Raw genomic sequence first — 13,946 nt, forward strand, 5'->3', positions numbered from 1 at the left:
CATCTCAGATAAGCGCGACGATTACACCCCGGCATTGAGAAATGCCTGCCGTGCTGGACTTCAGCTCACAAATAAATACTATACTCTGACCGACTGCTCTCCATTATACCGGGTTTCTATGGGTATGGTTTTGATAATTACTGCGGATCTCTTATTTTACTGATGGTGTTTCTACAGTTCTGCATCCATCGTTCAAAGATGACTACTTCAAGCTCGCTAAGTGGCAACCAGAATGGATCGAAGAATCGATCAGGCTCACTCGTGATATGTGGGAAACCTATTACAAACCTGTATCTCACCAGCCATTGTCTTCACAAACACCAATCTCTTGTCCCAAGGTGAGTACATGGGATAAGTATATCATAATCCATCGATTCCAATTTGATCTAAACTGAATACCTCACTGTAATACAGCCCCAAAAAGGAGTTCTTGCAGGTTTGATTGGTGCCTCCGAAGCTCGAGGAGGTAACACATCAAGCGATCCGATTCACATGTGGCTCGCTGGAGGGTTAACTTTGACGACCGATGGTCAGCCGGTGAATCCCCTCAAATGGTGGATGCGACAAAGGCGTGCAGGAAATCATCACGGGGGTCTGCTGCAGATGGCCCTTGATGTCTTAAGCTGTCCTGGTAAGGTTTCCCTCTCCTGGATGTCTGGTTTGCTTCGCCAACAGCCTTACATCTACCGCAGCAACGACCATCGATGTTGAACGATTGTTCAGCTTTGGGAGGGATTATGTTTCCCTCCGAAGGCACCGGCTCAGTCCTTCGTCAGTCACGAAAGGTATGGCCGTGGCTTTTTACTCGAAGAATGGTATAATTAAACCGGGAGTGTTACATAAATGGAAGGCAAATAAGGTGAACGAGGCAAAGCAGCAAAAAGCAAAAGAGTCTATTAGGAAAAGTCAAGGCAAATCGGCAAGAAAATGAAGGGTTAGGATTTATATATATATATGATATTTCTTATTAGCAATGCAAGAGTCTTCAAAAAGCGTCAGCACCCGCGGGTACTTGCAACAAGTACCCGGGTACTTGCCCCTGCCCCCCTGCACAGGTGCGGGTATTGAGATTCTGGGATTTTTGAGCCGGGTACCCGCACCTGTTTTGGGTACCCGGGTATCAGCCGCCATCTCTAGCCTCAGCTCAGCTCTGCTATCCAAAAGCAGCTCCCAATTTGTCCTTCCTGCAATCTGCAAGTTGTACCTGGTGGGTGCATTCCCCAGTTGTGAATCTTTCCATTTTTTGAATGCTTATATCAAAAAATGCACTGTGAGCTCAGCCATGTGCACATTCCCAGCCATGCTACCACTGAGTGGAGATTCTAATTTCTGCCCAACCTATTCCTACTTTACTAAAACACCACAATATAAACTTTAATTCAAAACAGTGTCAGAATCTATCAGAGATCCAATCAGAACTATGAATGTGCTAAGCAATAGAACTTGCATGAAACCTCCAATTAAACTCCCCTGATGAAATCTTATCATAAAACCAGATAAGAGTAAATATAGCTAAATCTGATTTCTTGGCAAGAAATTCCTTCAACTAGGTGATCTCCTCCAACTTGTTCATATTCACCAGCACCCAGTATACCAACCTGCCCCAGACAGGATTCAAAAATGAACAGCTAGCGGATCCCTTTGGCAACAGTGGGCCATTCTAATGTTTTACAATATTTGGAATTTTGGGCCAAATTCTGTAACACATTGTGTGCATTTACTTCTAATGAAAAATGTTATTCTCATCAAAAAACCCATTGAGTTTTCAATACTTTACAACGGCTTATGATGTTTTACAGGTTGTATCACCAACTAAAAGCCTGCCAGGGATTTTATCAATATTAGATTTTGTCTGCAACCTCAATAAGTTTAGGCCCTGTTTGGAGCCAATATAATCCGGGCAATACATGAGTTTTTTTGCCTGACATCCTATGTGACATCTGATCAGGTCCGCCAAAACTTGATCAGATGTCACAAAATTCCAGATTATATCACGCAATTATATTGGCTCCAAACGGAGCCTTAATTTCCCGTATTGAAACCTATTTTGTGTTATTACACAATAAACCACATTTACAGGTAGCTGTAACAGCCCAATGCTGCCTTTATGTTTCAAACCATCCCCTCTGTTTTCCATAGCATGGAATTTAGGCAACTCTGCTGGATCAGCTGCATTGAGAAACAATGGCATTAGAACTGGGTCCTCAAGTTTACTCTTCCATGCTACCCTCATATTACTGCATAAAATAACTGCTTGGAAAGCGTTCTCCAAGCAGTTGCCAGACAGCTTTTGTCCAACCAGTTCTGTAACTTCCTGATAGTAGAATAGAGCCAGCTGAAGCAACAGATCACTGCTGCAGAAGCGCAATCAAAATTTAAATGTAATAGCAGCTGTGTTGCCTACAGCAAAAAAACTATACACAGCCAGAATAACTGGGATAGGAAACTTGTATAAAGAAATATTATAGAACATTAGAGAAACACGTCTGAGCAGGCCCCCAAAAATACGAGTGGCTCAAACACCAAACTAAAATTTTTACAAAAATATAGTCCAAAAAGTCACACACTCCTTGTCAGATATTAAGGGGTCTTGTGAGAACAAATTACTTGAAGAAATTGGCTAATATACTGCCAAGAGATTTTGGAAAATATATCATCAAGACACGTAGCCAATAGCAACAGGTTGTACATTCACTAACAAACAGCCTTCCACCTACGTGTGACCCGTATCCTACAGAAAAGGATAACCTGCAACCCACAGCTGCCTGTAGGCGGCTAAACACTTTCCAGTAGATCACCAGAGAAATATTTGTTGTGAACTGTAACCAAGAGAAATGGGTTGTACATGTTTTAGCTTTGGAAGAAACTAGCTAGAGATGGCCAGTGGGTAACCAGCACCCGTTGGCGGGTACCTGCCACTGCCCCACAGGTATGCAATTTGGACTGAAAAGACACCGCGCATGCGTGTCCCAGACAGGTACCCACCATGTTCAGCCCCTTGATGAATGGTCTGTGCCAACCTTCAGCGCTTATTTGGTAGTGTACTCTCTACCCCCTCAATGACTGGTGTTCACTGGTCATTGATAGCAATGTACAATCACTGGACAGATGCATTGGTACTCCCAAAAGCTCATTCCAGAAGGCCAATCCACAAAATTGAAGTCATGAGGATTTGAGAATGAGTGTTGAAATGACTTCAGAAGAATGAATATAACAAAATAGAAAGTACTAGACTTTGCTGCCGCTTGTCTCAGACTGGGTGTAAGATAAAACAATACAGTTCAACCCAAAATTTGATATGCTTGACTGCAGGGATTAGTATTTTTAATCTTACCTGCGTGTTGGGTTTGGGACCAGGTTCGGCTTGGCTGTGGCTCAGAAACCAATGTCTGGCCCGGCCTGCACAGTTTCTGTGGACTGCGCTTTTGAGCTTGGGTTGACCCCTAGCTCAATCAAGCCACTCAAACGGGGGACCCGCTGTAAGACTCCAAAGTGGTAATGAAACCCTTTTTGCTGAATTTTGAAGGGTATGATGGAGTTGCAAGCTCTGCCCTTCTGTTATCAGTCAACAAGACCCACCAAGCTCAGCTTGGCAAGCTTTATTAAGTGATAGGTCTGGTCTGTTCCAGATGAAATCTATTTGACTGGAAACATGTAAGTGTTTTAATTACTTTGTTAAAAGGGTTGAATTTCTGTTATAAGGGTTTTAGGATTTGAGTGTGGATGAGTGTTGGGTGACTTGTGAGTTCTGGGTGAGGAACTGGGGAGCAGGCCACTGGGGGTGGAGAGAGCTTCTTTTATAGACAAAAGGGCAGCCCCAGAAGGGGCTTGTGGGTTGGGGTTTCAGCTAATCTAGACAACAGGGTGAGGGATTTTAGCTGGTGGCAGTAGATACAAATGATGTCATAATCCCTCAGGGGCGCATGAATGGTGTCAGAATATACAACAGAACATTCTAACACATGCATAAGGTGACAGTAGACTGCATGAGCTGTCATACAGGGGTAATTAGTGTATACACAAAGGCTGAGGCTGCAGAAACAGTGTAAATGATGTCATACTATGTATATAAAGGAGTGTATTTAGCTAATATGTAATGAGTGTAGCCTGACAGGGAGATGTATGTTTGTATCCTGGGATATGTATAAGTGTACTACTGTGAAACTTGGGTTGAGGCAGGTGACAGCCGGGTTACTGGGGCTGGCCGTGTGACACCTGTTCCAGCCTTTCAATCCAAAGACTGCAATCTCTAGTGGCAAAAGTGTCCAGCAATCTAGGCCAAGGCAGCAAAACAAAATTCCAAACCGTGTCTTAAGTTTGGAAGATCTGCATGTGTGGATCCACATTTGGCCAGAGGGAATACAATGTGTCAATTTACATACAGCCTAGAACCCATGCAGATTTGTTGGTCCACAGGATCTCCAAGCAATACCGCCTTGTGAATCCTTGTGCAGATCCGTTTCTTGAAAGTCACGTGTCAAAAATTTATTCGAAATACATTCCGGGTGATGCACACATTCTGAGGAGACAGCATTGTAGAGGAGATGTAAAAGGGCCAGCAAGCTGTGGCGCAGACCTTTGGCGGCGCTGGGGGCAGAGCTATTAAATAAAAACCCTTGCAGCCGTTTGCTGCTTTCTGCTCCCCTATGAAATCGGGGGATAACATGCAAGTCCCTCCCTGCGGGAGGGGCGGCTTCGCGGCCAGCCACAGCAAGCCTGCCACCAGGGGGACTCCACCAGGGGGGGACTGGTGTTAAGTGAGGGCCGACCCGCTGACGGGTATCCGTGCGGGCACTGCCCCCGTCGGGCATCCGCCCGCACAAGAAGCCGGGGCTGGCCATGTGTCTCCAGCCTCTAGTGTGGCGATGGATTGATTGGTCATCGATCGCAATGGGCGGACCCATTTGTCGAGGAGTGGGTGAGGCTGGGAGGTGTCAAGCCCGGAAAGGGAAACGTTCGCATAACATGTATCTGGCACCGGGCCCGATTTCTCGGGGCTAGTTCTTGCACAGGGGCGACTGTGGCCTGTGCCGCTGAAGACGGTGGCCTCGCAGTCCCTTCTCTCTCCCGGGGCCCATGCGCCGCCACGGAGGCCTCGTCCCCCTCCTCCCCAGGTCTACACATCCTCCACCACGCCCATCCCACACACACAGCACCCCCACCCCGCAGAACAGGCGCAGGGCGGGGGCTCTGTGGGCTGGATGTGTGCGTATGTGTGTGTGTGGGGTGTGACACGTCGGGGAGCCCGGCCCGCCGCGCAGAGCGCATCTCCCGGGGCGCGGCATGGCGTGGAATACATGTACTGGGATTGGCGGAGGAAAGAAGAGTGCATGTACAACCACTGTGTGTGTTTGCAGCGTCTGCGGTCGTCTGCCCAATAAACAAGGTGCGAGTAAGAGCGTTTTTTCCCACACACATAAATAGATGAAGAAGGAGAGGGGGGGGGGGGAGGGGGGAGGGTGTTATTCGATGACGGTGGGTTGGTGGAGAGGCGCAGGAGGGGCCGGGGCCAGGGCGGCGCGAAGATGGAAGGTGTCGGGGGCGAGAGGAGCGGGAAGGCGGGGCTGGAGCGGAACAGGGGCGGGGGCCGGCCGGTGGTCTTCCGTAGGCCGGACGGGCGTCCCCGGCGTCCTTGGGCGAAGTTTGCCGAGTTTCTTGCGGGGACGGATGAGGATAGCGGCGTCCTCGATGTCGGTCTCGCCGGCGTCGTCGATCCGGAGCTCGTCCTCGTCGTCGTCGTCGGTGGGCACGCCGTGGGAGGGGGGGAGGCCGGAGGAGCAGTAGCCGGACTCGAGGCTGCAGAAGCTGTCGGAGCGGCTCCGGGCAGGCCGGGGCAGATAGCTGTCGAAGAAGCTGCCCGTCGAGCTCCCGCACAGGCCGGTCGACGAGCCCGGGCTGCGGAACGGGGCCCGACTGTGGGCGATCGACGGCGGCGGGACGGCATGCTCGATGGGCGTCATCTGCAGGCCGAACTGGTTCTTGCGGCGCGGGAGACTGGTGTTCGAGTCTCGCCGCTTGGCGGCCAAGCAGGCGGCGCGGCCGACGGTCGAGGGGCGTTCGTCTGGGGCGCCCGGGAAGAGCGGGGCGCTGGAGGTGGGGGCGACGGGGTCCCATGCGGCTTGCGGATGAGGGTAGTGGTGGTTCATCGAGCGGGAGCGTTTGAGATTGGGGCCTGCGACGAGGGGCGGGAGGGGCGCTAGGCGGGGCGAGCTCGGGGGACTGTTGACGCGGGACTGCGGGGCGGAGCGGGACTTGCTGGAAGCGGCGGTGAGGGGGAAGGTCATGATCGGTCCACAGGACTTGGTGAGCGACGAGAGGGGCGGCAATGTCCTCCGAGGATCTTGCGGGGCTTGGATGGCCTGATGATGAGGGTGGTGGTGGTGGTGGTGGTGGTGGTGGTGGTGATGCACGGGGGTGTCCCCGTTCAGGATGAGCTCTAGCCGGCCGCGACGGTGGCAGAGCGGGTCGGGCTCGGTGAGGCTGCTCGGGGCGGTGCTCGGCGTGGCGGAGGGCTGGAGATGCAGGGGGGCGAGATGGTCGAAGGAGGATGAGGCGAGCGAGGAGAAGCTCGAGTTCCGCTGGACCGGTGTCGGCAGACGCTCGGCACTGCCGGCCTCCTGGCTCTCGATCCTCGAGCGGTGCTTCTGGCGCTGGTAGCTCGCCCAGCGCTCGGGGGCGGTGGACAGTGAGGGGGACGACTGGGAGCGCTCCAATGGCCGGGGATCGTCGTCGACCATCTCGGTGTCGTCCGCCGGATGATGGTTGCTGTTGTGGTTGTGGGGAGGAGGAGGGGGGAGGGCGATTGCGGGGGCAGAGAGTCTCAGGGAGGGCAGGTTGATCGGGCTTTGGGGCCGGGAGAGACGGCGGAGAGGCGAGCCTGGGTTGGAGGCGATGGGGAATGGGGCGTGGTGGTCGGAGGTCGGCGGTCTGGGATGGACGAGACTGAGGTGTTGCATGGGTTCCAAGACGGCGCTGAGCCGGTTGGATTGGTTGGAGTGGTGGCGGACATGGTGGACTGGCGAGAAGTCGTGAGGGGCGGGCTGTTGATGGTGCTGGTGGGTGTGGTGGTGGTGGTGGTGTGGGGGATGGGAGGGATGTCGCTGGTATGGGTGGGGGAGCGGGTGGTGGTGCTGGCGAGGGGCTGGATGGTAGGCGGGGTAGTTGAAGGGTTGGCTGTGGGTCTCCTGGGTGCTGAAGTGAGTGCTGGTTGAGGGTGGTTGCTGCTGCTGCTGCTGGCGTGGCTTTGCTGCTGCTGTCGTTGTCGTTGCTGCTCTTTTTCGCTGGGTGGGATGGATGTGGATGCGGGTGTGGCGGGTGAGTTCGTCTGATCGTGAGAATTTCTTGTCGCAGCCTGGGTGGGTGCAGTGGTGAGGCTTCTCGCCGGTGTGGGTTCTGATGTGCCTGGTCTGGTGTTCGAGGCGGTAGAATGCCCGATCGCAGACTGGACACTTGTAGGGTCTGCTGGATCTTGGAGCGGTCTTGAGTCAGTTATCGATCTGTGCTCTGAGGAGATGGATGGCTTTACCTGGGTATGCGTGATCTGTCGAATGGGGGCTGATCGCTGGGCGAGGATGAGCGATGGGGATGTTGTTGTTGTTGATGGTAGTCGTTGCTGATGCTGCTGAAGTGGTTCATGCTGAGTGTTGGGTGGGTTGTTGGGTTGGTTGGTGTTGGGTTGTGGCTGCTGAGGGAGTGCAAGGGTTGGGGGGGATGGCTTACAATATAAGAACGACCGGCTTTCACGCGGAGGGGACGATCGGAGCTTAATTAACTCTGCCGAACTCCGATCTGCAGCGAAACCCAGTCAGCTGTCTTCCCCCACGGGGAACACCATCCCCGCTCAATCATCGCAAGCCCACCGGCTCAGACAGCGATCCATAGCACCATGTTGGTTGTTTGATCGGGGCTTGCATCAATACATGTACAGGGCAACAACAACCCTGGGGCTGCGAGGAAGGAGAAAAACGCTACATAAATGCAAAATATGTACTTCAGTGCTCAAAAACTATTAGACAAGAGCAGGTGAACAAGCTGGAGGGTTTGTATATGAGAAGAAAAACATCAACTGGGAAGCAGAAGTGTAGAGGCTCATAAATATGTAGCTGGTATAGGCTTCCGCTGACTACATGGCACTCAAGTTGGCCGTCCCCTCCACAAAAAAAAAAAAAAAGATATTAGGAGGAGGGGACACAATGAGTACGAGAGCTTTAAGGCATGAGAAACCTACATGAATCATAGAAAAAAGGAATTAAAAGGAAGAACAAGCAAGACACTAAAGAAAAAGATGGAATGTAATGTTTTCAGATCTGCTGGATTTGGCTGGGAGCTGATGGGGATCTGGCCAGTCTGTGGTCCAACTCTTCAGCCGAGAACTTGAAGACGGCGTTGAAGAAGGTCTTGAACGCGACGTTTCGCTTCCCGGTGGGCGTGGTGCGGAACGCGAGCCGAAAGAGATCGCTGCGTTCGTGCGAGTGCTCGATCCAGAAGTAGAGGTAGTGCCAGATGACATGCGGGGCGATGTTGACGAAGGATTTGGTCTGTTCGATCAACGCCGGCTTGTAGTCGTCCGTCGTCTTGAACGCCGTGAACAGCCGCAGCGCTTCCACGAACACCCGCGCCTTCGACGCTCGGCTGTCTTCCGCCTGCCCGCGGAGCCCCGGGCCGGCTGGGGGGATGATGGTGTCGATCATGTCCACATGGAATAAACAGTGCTGGAGCACCCGTCTCTCGTTTCTGTGCGTCTCGCCCATCGTCGCCTCATCCATAATCTCAAGCCCCGTCCGGCGATTCCAGAACTTGAACCATGCCTCCTGGTTGTGGTGCAGCTTTCGCAGCATGCCCGTGATCAGCAACTTGGAGAAACCCCGGTCGAAATCGGCCGGCCTCTTTGCGGTGTGGAACAGGCTTTGGACTCTGTCAAAAACACTTTGGGCTTGGTCGGCTCGCAGAACGATGGTCGTGGCTTGCGGGGGCACCAATGACTCGAATAGCTTTTCCAGTTGGGCTCTGACATCTGGACTCGGATCTTGGACACGGATCGCAGCGAGATCGAAATCTAGGCTTTTTGTGCCGACATCTGAGCCCACAGTCGATGGGGTTTTCAGGTCTCCAGGTGGACCCACCTGACCAATTTGCTGTGGAGCTTTTTTTCTGCGGCTGGATACATTTTTCTTGGAAGCCCTTCGAGCAGCAGGCACAACGCCTTTACTCTGCATTGTTTCCACTCTCTTTCCAGTTGATTTGTTGTGATTGGTCAATCTTTGCATGGCTGTGCACTCTGGATGTGTATTTGATAGGTCAATTATTTCAGGCTGGTGTTCAATTTGGATCTTTGGACCAGATCTTGGCAGATTGCCACCCACCTTTGCCTTCTTGTATTCCACAACTGGATCCTCATGTGTGTTAGCCATGGGATGATCAAAGGTTTTCATCAGAGGTCTCTTTGATCCAGGATTTGTCTGAGAGGAAGGATGTGCACTGTGGAATCCAAGATCCTGGATGTTATATGTGGGTTCTGCATGTGAGGAAAGTTTCCCGGACAAACTGAGTGTTTTTCTTGGATAATGGTATTGAGAGTGGAACTCAGAAGCTTGATAGTATGGAGATTCTTCCCTGGTTGAAATTTGGAGTGGAAGATGATAATCACAATTTTTAAGATTACCAGATAATTCACTTGGACATTTCACATTGGGATGATTGATTAGATTTGGAGTCCCATGAGCATTTGGATATGAAGAAGAGGTGGAAGCAAGTATGTGGGAAGCTTTTGGGTGCCAAAAATCAATTTCCTGTGGGCCAAAATCATATTTTTGAGCCTCAATTCTACCCGCTGAACTTGAGGTAAGCTCTTGACCCCAATTTGAATGCTGCTCAAGTGAGCCAAGTGTGTTGCCAGCAGCTGGTGGATTTCGATCTGCATTCATTGGCCATTTGTCATTGCGTTTTGGGGGACCAATTGACAAGCTTAGTGAGAGATCAGGTGTCCCATGTGAGATATCAGAGGTTTCATGATGAACTATTTGACTAGAATCACTAGAATCATGTAAAAATTCTTGGATTGTATTGCAGGCCAGAGAGACTGTCAAAAAAGGAAACAGGTGCAGATTCTTCATGATTAGCCTGGAATGAATCAAATTATTAGGAAGGTTGGTGGTGCAAGGGTGGGAGACAGGCTGGGGCTAGCTGGCTTGGGCTTTTAAAGCTGAAGAAGAGTTTCATCTGGGAACATGTTTCAAAAGCTGAATCAGTTTGATCTCTTGCTCCAACATTTCATCCATAATCCTCAAACTAATATTATACATGGATTTTGTTGGCTGATACTTTTTGTTGGTTGTCACATTTGCAGGACAAGAAGTCTTTCCCTGATCTTACATAAATGGATTGTAAAAGGCTCAAAAGTCTTGAGAAATTTTTAGAACCAAAGTTGAGGGGCTTGTAAGGCAAGAATGGGTTCAGGATCAGCTTTGTGTGGAAATTTGCCTTGTCTTCTTTTCTTTCACTTCCATGTCACTTGTTTCACGTTTTGTATTTATGCATGTGATGTTTTTTCCCCTTATTTATTGTGCTTAACCAAAGTACCCACAAGTTGATCACATTGTAATCCAAGTATACTAAAAAAGATGTTGAGTTGTCTGTTAGTCTGCTACCATGATGTATCACCACAGTATGGAGGGCTGTTGGATTGACCCATGAGCACTACCAACCAACCACCCAGCTGGCAGCCACAAGCGTCTGTAGCCTAGTTGTGTACCACCCTGGGATTAATTTGTCTGAGCCTGGTATCAACTAGAAACCAACTCGGTATGCTGCATGTCAACTGACAGCAGTTTCTTGAGTTTTTTTCATAGTGCAGAGATCCCTGACTCATATCTCTCCCGGATAGACTGTTCCTCTTCCATCTGCAATTATATCCCCCTGAACTAGACTTCGCCTTGAGGTTCCCTGTCCCTGTGCCCCACTCAACAAACAGTGAAGGACTCCCAACTGGAGTCCTTACACCCCGCGCTAAGCCAATGTGGGATTGACTTTGGGGTGAAATTTGTTGGACATGTTGGCATGATCACGGTGTCTGAAGGGGTAGTCAGATGGCTCCCGGCGTGAAACTGAGCAGTCTGATTGATGCCAACGTCAAGTCCAATGTGTACCCGACCTTTTGGCCAGGCAGGTTGTACTGACCCCAACGGCAGCAATGGGAGCTAATCCCTGGCTTGGCAAGTGAAGGGATTTCAACAGAAGACCGCAGCACAAAGAACACACAAAGATGAGCCTTTGGGCTTGAGAGGGGACAATGAGGGGGAGAAAGCTCACCGGATCGGCTTGGATAAGAGGCGCGGACAGATAGAAGGAAGAACCAATGAGTTGATTGCTATGTGCTAGGCTATGTATATATAGACTAAGTACAATGTATCAGCTTGTGGGTGTGAGTGAAAATGAATATTCATAGAAGGGAATGGAAACAGATGGAACTCGGGGAGAGATTGGTGACATTCGGACAATCAAAGGCAGAGCGCGCGCACAAGAGCGTCAAACATAAATGGAAAACTAATCAGGCAAGTACAGGCTGGGATCAATGTCACAAGGCTGTCAAGACAAGCTAGTATGACCACAACTTATGGGACAACACAGGTGGGGACAAGCATAAGACAAGATGGAATGTCATACAAGGACTGTTGAGAGGAGAAGAGGGAGAAGAGGCAGAAGGAAGTGATGAAAATCCAACAGCAAGCAAAAAAACCTTCCGCCCATGCAGTTCAAACTTGTTGCTGCCACCACAGCATCAATGTAGCCATCATCATTCCATGGGCCGCACAAATACCACTGCACCAAGAACACTATAAAACACAGGCCTGTACCATTGTATAGGATTGCACTGCAAGCCCTTACCAAGCAAAACCTTCCTGAAATTTGTGGTAAAGTTAAATCAGCTGGTTTTTTTATTTTTTTATTTTTTCTTTCTGTGTATGCTCTGCTGATACTCTTGCAGATCATTTTGGTCTATGTAGGTCAAGGATCAATTTTTTCAGGTGATTTCTTGACCTTGCCAACGGACATGTTGGTCCAAATGAGCAGGAACCAGTCAGATTGACCAGTCTGAGGGCCTTTTCAGACAGGTCTGCTTGTCTACTCAGGCCACTGACTGTATGACAACCTTTGCAGCGGGCCAACACTCATGCCCCAACCGTTGGGACTGTTGGCTCAATCCATGCGCCGGACCAACCTTGATTACCAGCACATTGGTATGGTTGGACTGACCTTCCCGTTGGGAAAGTTGCTTTGGCATCAGTTTAACCCGGTCGGACAGGTCAGGCTGACCCTTTGGCATGTCCAATGTTTTGTTTGGTTGGCCTGACCATAATCCAATGCCAGGACAAAAAAATGTTGGCCCCACTCTACAACTGGAGCCATAGTGTAGGGTTTAGTTTATACAGGCACAAACATGTACCCCTGTATGGTCACATGACATCATCAGTCACATGTTTGAGCACACATTTATCACATTGCTCTCTAGCTAAAATCCCTCAATAGAAGCTTCCATGCAGGAAAAATACCTCACAGAAGAAGTCAAACCAGCATAAATACCTCAACTGACTTCCCCACCAGCAAAAATCCCTCACATTTTAATATAAAAGGAGGATGTTTTCCCTGCTCATTTTTAGCATGCCAACCAGGAAATTGTAAATAGAGCACACATATCACTTTAAATTTTCATGTATATACATCAACTGTGAGCTCAACTAGTAGTCTCAAAATCAGTGTGATCTTAACAAAGTATATATCCCCCCAAACAAAGAGGGAACATCACAATATTAGGGGGTTTCAAACATGGTGCAGGTCCCAGTTCAGGAAACCCAATCCAGGAAAACAAAGTTCCAGCACAAAGAATTTTTGAATTATTTCTGCATGTTTTTTGGGTAAAATTGGGTCCATGTATGCAGGGTGTCTTGCAGTTGCACCAATTTCCTGAATTTGGGGTTCCTGAAACAGGACCTGCACCATGTTTGAAACCCCCTATTGTAAATACCTAAACATCCTGGAACTTCACTGATTCCTTGGAACCATCTGTTGTAGAAATTATATAAGAGGTTTTTTGTGTTACACATTTGACTTATCTAGGTCTGATAGAGACTACCACCAGGGAAGCTTGGGGGGCACTGCCCAGGGAGTGCCTTACCTTGATTTTTTTTCATAACTTAGTGCAATGTCTACTACATCATATGTATAATCAAACATGAAATGATATACAACTATATATGAAGTATCCATAACTCAGCTGGAACTCATATGTAACTCAGTAGTAACTCAACTGGACCACAGAACACAAATTGCCTGTAACCAAAGTTTAACTAAAGTGTAAAGCATCACTCAACCACTGTTTGTACTGGAGAGTGACATCAATCTGAATGGTGTTGGGACCATTTCACACTCATTTACCTGTTGCTTTGGCCTAAACAGAATTTGATTGGTGTGGGATTTGTCACCCTATTGTACGCGCGTATGGTAGGGTGACAAATCATAGTCCATCAGGGCAGTTACAGATAAATATTCCTCAATTTTACCCTCATTTACTCATCACAAATTGCCCTCTGGGATAAAAAGTGCCTGATTTGTCACCCTATTGTATGTGCATACAATAGGGTGACAAATCACACAGTTTTCAGACTAGGGATGGCAAAAGGGTACCCTTTTACGGGTACCCGGCACCCGTGGGGGGGTCCCCGCCTGCACTGACAGGTAGCAGGTGCAGGTGCAGGTGTTCAGCTTTTGAGGGAAAAAAATGGCGGGTACCCGCCTTGTTTGGCCGGAGAGCCCCTTGCCAGGCCGTGCAACCAAAATGTGGCCTGGTTTCAATCAGTTTGCCAACTTTCACCTGGACAACATCCCAGATTTTCACGACTTCATGGCGATTCAAGCCAGACTTTGTTGGCATTGCCAATCTCCAGACCATA

The 13,946-nt window shown here is 49.5% G+C and overlaps 2 protein-coding genes across 2 annotated transcripts; both read right to left on the minus strand.

Moving 5' to 3' along the window:
* Positions 1-5,462: 5,462 nt before the first annotated feature.
* Positions 5,463-7,887, minus strand: PtA15_9A477 (uncharacterized protein; the record flags this gene model as incomplete). The annotated part of the gene is made up of 2 exons (XM_053172689.1): positions 5,463-7,040; positions 7,885-7,887. The coding sequence occupies 2 exons, from the start codon at positions 7,885-7,887 to the stop codon at positions 5,463-5,465; spliced, it is 1,581 nt and encodes a 526-aa protein (XP_053023905.1).
* A 413-nt stretch (positions 7,888-8,300) lies between these two features.
* PtA15_9A478 (uncharacterized protein) lies at positions 8,301-9,266 on the minus strand (the record flags this gene model as incomplete). Its single annotated transcript, XM_053172690.1, has 1 exon — positions 8,301-9,266. One exon carries the CDS (start codon positions 9,264-9,266, stop codon positions 8,301-8,303), a length of 966 nt encoding a protein of 321 aa, XP_053023906.1.
* Positions 9,267-13,946: the final 4,680 nt, after the last annotated feature.

The sequence above is a fragment of the Puccinia triticina genome, chromosome 9A (assembly GCF_026914185.1).
Source record: "Puccinia triticina chromosome 9A, complete sequence".
Classification (NCBI taxonomy): Eukaryota; Fungi; Basidiomycota; class Pucciniomycetes; order Pucciniales; family Pucciniaceae; genus Puccinia; species Puccinia triticina.